Source organism: Moschus berezovskii, chromosome 7, assembly GCF_049115385.1.
Source record: "Moschus berezovskii isolate FMDL1 chromosome 7, NW_MosBer_1.0, whole genome shotgun sequence".
NCBI lineage: Eukaryota > Metazoa > Chordata > Mammalia > Artiodactyla > Moschidae > Moschus > Moschus berezovskii.
In genome coordinates this window covers 66,538,000-66,548,963 of record NC_142466.1, presented here as the reverse complement: position 1 = coordinate 66,548,963, position 10,964 = coordinate 66,538,000, and the positions used below count along the sequence as shown (strand labels likewise).

Here is a 10,964-nt window from a genome sequence, read left to right as displayed (position 1 = left end):
AACATCAAAGCTCTCCATTTCCAAGCCATAACCAGACTGCCCATCAGGCTGGTGGAGGTTATGGAAAGTGAAGACAGAGTGGGAGCACAGACACTGCCTGTGAGTGGCACCTTCGTTCCTTACAACCAGACCCCCTCATCTGCAGACGGAATTACCACATGGACTTCCTAGACAGGTGAAGCTCTTTGACACCATACCTACCTTGTGGAACAGAAGGGCTTTGTGATGCAGTCTGGTGGCTTGGTTCCGTTATCTGTGAGGCGGAGACGACAATGTGTAGCATTGGAAGTCAGTAGGTGCCAGGACTCTGAATGCCTACATTCATAGGAATGGTTGGTCTCCTCGTGATTATGAGGTTTAGACCATGCTGAGCCAGACTTTTGTTCTGTGGGATTTGGGGTATCCCTTATATACCTATGGCTCCATCTTCATTATTATTCTAATTATCTGGCAAGTGAAAAAGAGTTACCATGGATTAACGGAACATAAAAGGAGCTGCTGCCAGGTAGGGGAACACTGTGACCAGGACTGAACTAATTAAGCCTTAGATAAGATGCTTTTAAGCTCCCAGTGTCTCTCCTTTTATCCTTCCTCTCCACCTGTATACCTCCCCACCTATATATATATATATATATTTTTTTTTTTTTTGCCATCCATTAGTTACTCTTATATGGTATTTCTTTTCTCAGTGCCTAGAAATCATTTCTTACCAGACCATCCCTGCAGTGTATTCTAATTGAAAAATCAAGAACATCTCTATCTGGCTTGGGTTGAGACTTAGATGAAATGGATTGTGCCTCACTGGATCTTAGAAGACTTCCCTTTATGGGAGATTTTTCTGGTTTGTGGTCCATTAGGGCATTTGTAAATTGAAGTCCTTTGGTTATTAAATCTATACAGCTTTATTGTGTTCCACATTTTCTCTTGTTCCATTATAAGCTTGATACAGAACTTCTCTTAGGAAATAAAATGAGAGGTATGGAGGACAGAAGAGCCTCAAAATGAATCAGAAATAAGAGAAGACAAATATTGAGATGAAAAAAAAATAGGAGTATGGAAAGTTAGGAAATTAAATAAAATACAGGTAAATTAAAAAGGATTAGGTAATCTATATCAGCCTTGTCTTGGTTTGAACGTGAAAAAGAAAATGGTGTCCCAACTTCACACTCCAACTCTTTTGTCTTTAAGCGTCACCGAAAAGTCAGACAAAGGGCTAGAGATGCAGCATCAAGAGGTAAAGTCCTAGTCTCTGCTCTGACTTCCCTCCCCTGGGGGTGAGGCTCCCATGGACCCTGTCCCTCAGTGACCCTTAGTGCCAGGCACCAGGTACTCTAACCACTGAAGGCTCCAATCCCCAAGTTGACAGATTCTCCCAGAAGACTTTTATGGGGGGTCGGGGAGGGGTCTGCAGTCTCCTGTCATTCAAGGCTTTTAGATACCTGTAGGATGTCCCTGAATCCCCTCCTGTTCTGTGTAACACTGTCTCCTGGTTTTTCAGCTAGGAGACATTCCCAGAAAGAAGCTGACAAGCTGTGGGAGCTGCTCTCGGTTATGAGAAGGTGATCTCTTGCTCTTTGCAGTCTCCTGCAATACTTTGGCCACCTCATGCGACGACTCACCGGAAAAGACTCTGATGCTAGGAAAGGTTGGGGGAGGGAGGAGAAGGGGACGACAGAATGAGATGGCTGGATGGCATCACCAACTCTGTGGACATGAGTTTGAGTGAACTCCGGGAGTTGGTGATGGACAGGGAGGCCTGGCGTGCTGTGAGTCATGGGGTCGCGGAGAGTCGGACACGACTGAGTGACTGAACTGAACTGAACTGAACCTCCCAGTATGGCCTGTAGTAATTTCTGTGTTCGGCCTGGGGCAGGGTTGGGAAGAAAGAGAATGGCTGAGAGGGAGCGAGACACATGGAGCCTGGAGCCCTGGGTGAGAATTGCTGGAGGAGAGGGTGGGGTCAGACGTCTCAGTGGAGAGGAGTCTTTAGCTGTGCTCTGGGCTAGGCTCACAAAGGTGCTGGAAGTCAGGATTTGACAGAATTTTAACTATGTGGGTTTTCTCCCAATCACGAGACAAGTTACCTAGTCAGGAGAATGGATAGTTAAGTGCATAAACAAGTCATCATTTTCATATTCTCTTTACAGCCACACTCTTTCAAGGGTAGACCCCTGGACCCTGCTGACATTACCTCCTCTGGTTCTGTCTTCAGGGAGGCCAGTTCCTGGGACAACCCTCAGGCAGGAGCTTGTCTTATTATTCCCTTCTTAAGAGCTCTGCAGAATGAGGAATCGGCTCCCGAGAGATGTTGTGTGCATCTCCTAACCCCTAGAATGCAGCGTTCCCACAGGACTTCCGTGGCTCCAAGCGAGGCTGACTCCAGGTTCTACCTGGTGATGTCTCTGCTGCTGCCCCATCAGCTAACCATTGGCTCCCCCACCTGCCTGGTTCCCTTCTCCTAATTCAGTTTCTCAGCACAGGTCAGCAGAGAGCTCACCCACCTCCCAGTTTCTCAAGGCCCTGTATTTCCATCAGTTATCTGAGACCTTGCCCAACAAGCTCCAGGCTCTCAGTCTAACCCACTACAGATTGCCAAATGGCATTTCCCTAGGAAAAAAAGTAGACACTTAAACACCTCAAACACCTAAACACCTTAAACACCTGGTTGCAGGCCTCAGAGTTTACGGAACTAGGGGAGGGCAGGCCCAATCTCCAGGCCACACACTGGTCAAGAGTAACAAACTGTCCATCAGTAACAAACATTTGCTATGTTTCCCTTCCCAGCCAGGGCTGGCTACCTCAGGAGGGGAATGTGCGGCAGATCCTGTGTGCAGATCCTTGCTGCCAAACCTGCAACACCATGGCTCTGGAGATTCAGCAGTTGTTGGGTGAGAACACCCTGATGTCCCCCACTACAGGGGATACCTCTCAGGGCTCCTCTTGCCTAGAGGTTTTGTCCATGTCTAATGTGTCTTTTGAGCAGAGTCTGGAGTGTCGTTCCCCACACTCCCAAGACCTTTCACTTCCATCTGCAACCCTCACAGTGTCACAGAAATCCTTAGCCCAGTCAGCAGCCCAGTCACCTGGTTCAGCCGGCATCCATGATTACTGGGCTGAACATCTCAAGCTAAGGCAGGGATTCCAAGTGCTAGAGGTTCCCTCAGGGACTGAGGAGCCTAGAATTTCAGTGAATCTGCAGGATATGATGCAAAGCAACCTCAGCCTCATCTGTGGGAACCAAGTCCAGCAGCCCTTATATCCCCAGGTCTCTCTGCTGACCCTGAAACAAGAAATTACTACCCTGACACATCCAGTGGCCTTGCCGATGGTCACTGTTCTCCCTGCCCACCTGCCGTTCCTGAGTCCTGAAGTCCTGAGACTTCTTGAGGTCCATGTGAAAAAATGGATGCATTTCCAGAGATGGGGGCTCCCCAGGCGTGTAGAAGAGTCCCTGAGGCAGCTGATGCCAAACCCACCACTATTTTACCAAACTGTATATAACCAACCAGTTTCTTTCATCCACAATAATACTTCTCATTTCTCTGTTGAGAAATTTGGGACCATTTCATACCAGAACTGGGGTTCAGGTATGGCTGGCCAGCCTACCCAGGCCTTCTGGGTTTCTGAATGGTGCATTACGGATCCAGAACAAAGACACATCTATCAGCAAATCCCCAACCATAAGGCTTTAGCCTTGCCCTCTTCAGCCCTTGAAGAATTAAGTGGCCTCTGTTTAATGTCTGGGCAACAGACTAGTGACTCAGTGAGCCCCGTGCAGCCAAAATACAGCCAGCTATTCTGTGGCCTGCCTTCTCTGCACAGTGAGTCGCTGGTTGACACCTTCTTGGCTTCTCAAGGCCTCTCCAAGGATGAGAGCATGTCCAAGTCCCACTTGAAGGATCCCTTTCTCTTCAAGGAACTCTCCTTCCTCCCTTCGCTGCCTAAAACGCCAACCCAGTCAACTCCACTCTCTTCTCTGTCTTCTCAAAATTGTGTTGCTCCATCTGATCACCAACAAGCTCATATCAATGTCCCATTTCTGACTCTGGACGAGTGTGAAGCCTTGGAGTGGCACCTGCTGCAGAGGCAGCTCCAGCTTCAGTGGGACTTGCCAGATGTTTTCCAGAGAGATCAACGTGTCCAGAACCCTGTGCAGTGTAAGCCCGGTGACAAAGCCCAGTCTTCTGAGACTCAGAAAACTTCCTGGCCGGGGCAGCCTGTCTCAGTTCTCACAAGGGAACTACTCTTCCCACAGCACACCAGGAGGCTGCTGGAATACCACCTCCAGAGACAGCTGATTCACCACCGCTGGGGCCTGCCCCAGAAGATCCAGCAGTCCATCCAGTTGCTCCTGTCCCCTGCTAACCAGCAGACTATATCCTGGAGCAGCACAGCCCTAGACAGTGTGAATGGCCCCCAGCCTACATCTCTGGAGGCCACTGGGGCTGATGACCCATTCTCACCTATTGTGGACCCATTGTCAGTCCCCATGCCGCACTTGTTTGACCAGGCCAAGGCAATATTGCAGGGCCATATCGACTCCAAATGTGGGCAAATTCACCAGGGCAACATCCCTGCCTATGTATATAGTTCTTGGGAGTGCATAATTCCTGGGAGCCTGGAAGTGACTCCCTTCAACTGCATCCTGGAGAGCAAGCCCCTGGAACTCCAGGCAGCAGCTGACCAGGACCCTCAACAGGAAGTTACACCCGGGATGCTAGCGGCCCTTGATCAGCAGCAACGGGTCTCACCAAAAGCTGTCATTGAACATCCTAAACTGCCTGGAGTCCTGTCAGAGGCAGCCATTGAGAAACTGGAGATAACTTTACGGCACAAGTATCTGGCCTTCTTGTCAGGGCTGCCTGCTCTTTATTGTGTGGCTCTCTCCAGGGCCATGGCCCCAGCAACCACGTCAATCACATCCCCAGCTATGATCACAGAGATGGTGCCTGAGCCTGTCAAATTCTCAACAGAACCTCTGACTCAGGTGACCTCACCCGAAGAGAAGGGTCCAAGTCCTGGGCCAGGCTTTCAAGAGGCCAATGAGGCTCTTTCAAACACTGCAGAAGAATTCCAGGTTGATGAGCAGGTGGAAGGAGTAATTGAGATGCTGCCTATAGAAAGCCAAACAGAGCCTGAGAGGCCCTCTTCACTCAGGGAACATATCTTGGCCAAAATGAATTTCCATCTGAGAAAGAAGATCCTAGAGGCACAAATTGGAATTCCCATAAAGGCAAGAGAGTCCAGGGAACAAGTTGTAGGAACATCAGAGGATGTGTGTACACAGGAGTCTCTTGAGAGTTTAAACAACCAAGGACAACCATTGCTGCAGGAACTCCCCATCCCACCAGATGTGCCATGTGCCCCAGACCCAGAGTGGCTCCACCTCAAAGAACAGCTGGCCACTGAGTTAAAGGCGGTGAACCAGAAACAGAAGCAACCCAGTTCTGGCATAGTACCCCATGGTTCTGTCCACTGGGCTTCTAGTATCTTACACAATGGGGACATGACAGAAGCCCAGGTACTTTGTGTTCAGCTGGAGGCCAATGTGAACAGCCCCAGTCTGGAGGAGCCTTGGAGCCCTGAGTCCCATAGCTCTGACAAGAGCAAGGACTCAGCCCAAGTCCCCACACTGGCAGAAAAGAGAGAGGAGCCAGGCAAACCCAGATTGGCTGGGGACCATGGAGAAGGGGATGCTGGGTTAACACTCTCCTCCACAAGAGAAAAAAGCCACTCTGTTGAAGGCCAGAGGCCAGAAGGGTTACTTCTGAACAGGACACCCCGCAGTGCCTGGCAACGGAGACATCGCTTTCACCTTGATGCTTCCTGTCAACACAGTCCTCGGCATTGCCCTCAGCCTAAACTCCCAGAACTATCTCCTGGAGTCCCTGGGGGTAAGGATTCTCAGAAGAACCTGCAAGACGGTCAAGCCAAGCTCAGTGTCATCCTCAAACCAGCAAGGGTTCCTGAGAATGCCCAGCCTGTGGTGTCCCAAGCGTCACGGGGCCAGCCTTTCCTGGGCCACCTCACTGTGGGTAAGCCATTGGAGGGCCGAGCTTTACAAGGTCAAGTCTTTCAGAGGCAGGTGGTACAAGGCCATACTCACAAGAGGCCCAGCCTTCCAGAATATGGCCTGAGAAATAAGATGAAATCTCTTCTGCACTGTATTACACTCAAGACAAAAGGCAAAGGGCATGAAGCATCCATGTCCTCTGCATCTGAGAAAGTGGCCAGCACCAGAAAAGAAAATGTGGAAAAAAGCTTGGCTCCAGCCAAAAGTCCCAAGGGGCGAACTAAGACAGAGAAGACAAGAGGGAACCCCAAGGCCCAGTTTCCACCCCCTGAGAAGCAGATGGGCCTGGCTTTCATGGATGTTACCCACTCCCCAGACAGTAAGCTCCGGCACCACTCCCGCTCCCATCAACTCCACTTGGCCTCAGTCCTGGGCAGCCCCCGCCACTGCCCTCGGCACTGTCCTCGAGTGGCTTGTGCCACCCAACCAAAGAACCCACCCTAACTCTCAGCTCTCACCTCGAAAGGAAACTCTGGTCTGCTCAAGAAGACCCAGCACAGTCAGAAGACTTCGTAGTCTCCCCAGTGTCTGCATCCCTTGAGGAGAACTGCTCCTGTCATTTTTATTAATGTGCAGGTGGGCAGAGAACCACCCAAATACACTCTATATATCTCTAAGCAAGAGAGTTGTGTGTCTGCTGCTTTTCCTCACCATGGTGTGCTCAGGGAAGGCATAATGGAGGTAAATGTCCTTCCTATCTAGGGAAGGAGCTTTAACCCGCTTTTAAGCTGGGACAGCATTCCACACCCCCCCAAACCCCCTGGACTGTGGATAAAAGGGACTTGAGCAGAGAAGGCAGGCCCTTGTCTAAGGTACATTGAAGTTAAAGGTCAAACTTGAATTTGCTTAATCTCATGGTGTCCTTGGGCCCAGAGAAGCAATGTGGACGTGAGGGTAGTACTGTCAAGAACGAGTGGCCAGGGATTTTTTGCCCCAGGCAAAATTCACTGATGACTGCTATACATATACTCACAATCTGGAGGGGAGATATTTAGGAGAGTGCCAGTGTTCCAATCTTGAGGAGGTGCTTTGTATTATCAATAGCGTATAGATAATATGACAAATACCAAAAGCAAATGATAGAATCTCCCCTTCTGCACCTGTTGGTTATGGTAGATCTTTCTGGAGAGCTCACCTGGGAGGCAGCTATAGTTCTCTTGCCTGTATCCCACCTCCTCTGTCTATCAGCTGCATGGAATAAGTGACACTGGGAATGAAGATCACAGTAGGACATGGAAACTCTTAAGGGTAGGCAGGAGAGAAGCAGGAAGGAAGAGCATGTAGATGGAGATCTGAGTATTTCGGATAGAAGCTGACATGGTCCTGAAGAGGGCATAAGAGAAAAGACTGGTTTGCTTGAACCAGGAAGCCAACCCAGTGCCCACGTGCTTTTAGGGGATGGGGATGAATAAACTGAGTTTTGGTTGTTCATAGTGTGATGAAGAGCAGTGAGTTGAGCCTTGTTGTCCAAAGGCAATGCAAATTAAAGTTTCTGAACACTCACCCTCCACCCTACAAAACTGTTGTCAGTGTTAGGGACTGGTATAACTATAAAGCCGCGTTTTTGCTCAGCTCAAACATGAAGTCGGTGACTGTGTTCTAATCTTGATGTATCTCAACTTTGCCCCCTTTTTTCTGTGTTCACTGTCTCTGTTTGCTAAATTACTCACTCATTCTTGCCTAAATAATACAATAGTGTCTCATATGCCCAGGGCCTAGGATAGTGGCTGGCATAATAATACCTTAATGGTACTTGAATACAAAGTCTGGGCTGTGGAGGCAGACAAATTATTACATTAGTATGTTGAGTGCTATGGAATAGGGAGTCCTGCCATGGGATTACTGGGGTACTCAGCTCAGAAGGACCCCAGAAGGGTCACAATAAAATAGCCTTGATTATGCTGTACACCTTAAACTCACACAGTGCTGTATGTCAATTATATCTCAAAAATGGAAGGAAGATAAAATAAACATAAAAAATAACTTTGAGAACTATTTACATTCAGTTAAAATGTTTATTTACTATATATGCAAATAGCTATATATATATATACAGTGGAACTTGTGATTTCATGGGATAGACAGTCTACATGCCCAGATTGTCTAATCAACACATATACTTGAATGTCCAATATTCATCTCAAACTATAGAACAGTAAATTCTTGATTCCCTGTACCCATCCATTATCTCATTACACGTATGAAACATGCTCCAATCACAGTATTAATAACATCAGTTAATGGCAACAACATCTTTGCAGTTGTTCAGGACAAAAACATTGATGTCTTCCTTGACATTTTTTCCCTAACTGTCCATATCCAGTCCACTCTGTTGTCTTTACCTTCTGAAATGAATTCATAGCATGACCACTTCTCACTCACTTTGCTGCTGTTATTACTGCAGTAGTATCATAATGAACCCCAACTTCTGCCTGAGACCATACTTCTAACAGTCTGTTCTCAACACAGAAGCTTAATAGATGACTAGATAGAAAGATAGATTAAGGTTAGATGATGATGATGATGATGAAGAAGAAGGAGGAGGGAAGGGGAGAGGGAGGAGGGGAGGAGAAAAAAAGGCATGTAAAACCATAAGACTGGATAAGATCATCCAGGCAATGATTGTTAATGAAGGAAAGATCTAAGGACCAGGCTCTGGTACACCCCAACATTAAGAATTTGGAGGAAAACGTAGGAACCGATAAGCAAAGACTGAGAAGTAGTCAGTGAGGTGGGAGGAAAACCATGATGCAGAAGAGAAAGGGAGAACTGCAAGAGAGGCAATGTCATGGTGCAGAAGTATAACATAATAGTAGTAAGTCCCAGGTTGCGGGGTTGGCCTTGGCTAAAAGCACAGATGCTTCACTGGTGGTAAGTAGAGAGAAAGTAACAGTAATGAGGAGGGACTCTGTTTCTCATGCGAAGAATGGTTTCTCTACATTAAGGGAGCAAGGCAAATACCTAAAGGGGTGAATGAGGAACTGGGAAAGATCATGGCTGGGGGAGGGGTTGATACCAAGAACCAAAGCCAGAGATGAAGAGGAATTCTGGAAGTTACCATGGCAGGGTTTTATTTTTTTTTGGTTAGGGCCTAAGAAATTGGTAGTAGCACGTGAATCCTGGTGAGCAGGAAAAAACAGTTGATGTTAGTGATCACGTAGTAGCAGGTGTGGCATCCTAATTTTCAGCCAGGGGCCAGGGAGTTTGGGGGGCTGGAGGAGAGAAGTAGAAAGCAAAAAGACAAAGGCTGCCCTGAGTGGATGGGAGGGGACTCTGTTCTGGACACTTCATTTTTCTCAGAAGGTGGCACCTCTGCATTCTCACCTTCTGACCTACCAGAGGGAAGAGTAAGGGCAGAAAGGGCTGTGGCCTCCTCATAGTGTGGTATGGGGGCTGTGGGGTGCCCTGCCTCACTGATTCTGAAGGAAATTCAGGATGGATCCACATACCATCAACCAGCAGTGGGGGCGGGAGTCTCCTCCTCTGATAGGACCCAGTACTTAGCACAGTGTGTCCACTGCCTGCTGGATGCAGAAAAGGCAGGATGGGAAGAGGCATGAATGTGTCCCTCCTCTGAATGGTGGCTTTGTGCCTAAGGGGTAGCAGCCCAGCCCTTGTTGTGGCCCCCAGGGCGAGGAGGCACAAGGCCCAGGCCGGCTGGATCACATCTTCCCGAGTTTTCCTAAAGCATCCCCAAAGGTCATAGGAGGTCTTATGACAGGCAGATCCTCCCTTCCTGTTGGGTGTTGGGCTCAGAGCTAAGTAGGAGGATGCCCAGGAGAAGGAATGTGACTCAGAAGGGTCACAGCAGTGACAGGTGGGAAGCTGAGGTTAATGTGCACACATTCTGGCTGAGGTGGAGCAGATCCTTTCTTTGGTCCTCCACAAGCTGCCTGCCCTGGAAAACCATGAATTCATAGTGCAACAAAGAGCCAGGGGGCAGAGAGTTGATCTGAAACAAAGACCTTCAGGATTCTTAAGTCTCAGCAGAGTCAAGAACTGAGAGAAGAAGTGTCAGAGCCTATGATTCATGTAGGATGTTGCAGGGAGATGAAGCCTTGCTCATCCCATCCTATAACCCCAGCAGAGGCCCAACTTTCCAGCTCCCCCTCAGCTCAAGAGGTAAAATGAGAATGAAAACTCTCAGGGCAGGGCACACCTCAAGTATTCACTATTCCAGAATTGGTGGTAGATGCTAAGAATATATCAACATTTGCTTGGGAAACTTGGAGTTTGCCTCTGCCCTCTGAGATACCATGTTATCATGGCAAAAGGCTCTGACCTTTTGGAGTCCTTTTCTTGGTCTCTGCAGAGAACATTTCAGAATTCTGGAGAGAGAATTTAAGGCATCTAACCTCTCCTGCACTGGAGAAGAATGGCTTCTCCACAAAATCCCTTTTCCTGTCAAACACCAAGTCCTAGCAAATAAGGAGCATGGCCTCTTCATTTTTGTACATGTATAGATTTTAACACAGCCTCTCATGGGCTTGATTCTCATCAACATTTCTAGTCTTAATTTCTAAGATTAAAATCTGTTAACACAAAAAGAAAACAATTAAAAATAAAATTATCCTTATGATTTTATCTTAAAGTATATAATTATATAAATGTTTTATTCATGTAAGTTAGGGTTTACATCCTCACCACTCTGTGGGCTGTTTTTCCTCCACCTCCATGCAAATCCAGCAAGAAGATGACTGCTTACTAACTCAATTACTCACCAGTAAACAGGTTAATGCTTAATTTCTGTGTGCTGTTTCCTTTTGTATATGAGCTGTCTCGTTTTCCCTGGAGGTACTATGTACTTTAACACCTCTATGTGTTTCTTCAGGCTTTTCCAGACACCCACTGTCCTTTAACTTTGAAAAACTTAACCCATCCTTTAAGGCAT

At 47.7% G+C, this 10,964-nt stretch overlaps 1 protein-coding gene across 1 annotated transcript; it reads left to right on the top strand.

The window, feature by feature from the left end:
* Window positions 1-364: 364 nt before the first annotated feature.
* Window positions 365-6,517, top strand: LOC129556773 (protein SPATA31F1-like). Its single transcript, XM_055426947.2, has 4 exons — window positions 365-505; window positions 1,189-1,234; window positions 1,499-1,559; window positions 2,785-6,517. Exons 1-4 carry the CDS (start codon window positions 365-367, stop codon window positions 6,515-6,517), a joined length of 3,981 nt encoding a protein of 1,326 aa, XP_055282922.2.
* Window positions 6,518-10,964: the final 4,447 nt, after the last annotated feature.

Coding starts and splice junctions, on each gene's coding strand:
- LOC129556773 (XM_055426947.2), top strand. CDS start 365: ATGCTGAGCCAGACTTTTGTTCTGTGGGATTTGGGGTATCCCTTATAT. Junction 1,235..1,498: donor TAGAGATGCAGCATCAAGAG/GTAAAGTCCTAG, acceptor CTGGTTTTTCAG/CTAGGAGACATTCCCAGAAA. Junction 1,560..2,784: donor CTGCTCTCGGTTATGAGAAG/GTGATCTCTTGC, acceptor TTCCCTTCCCAG/CCAGGGCTGGCTACCTCAGG.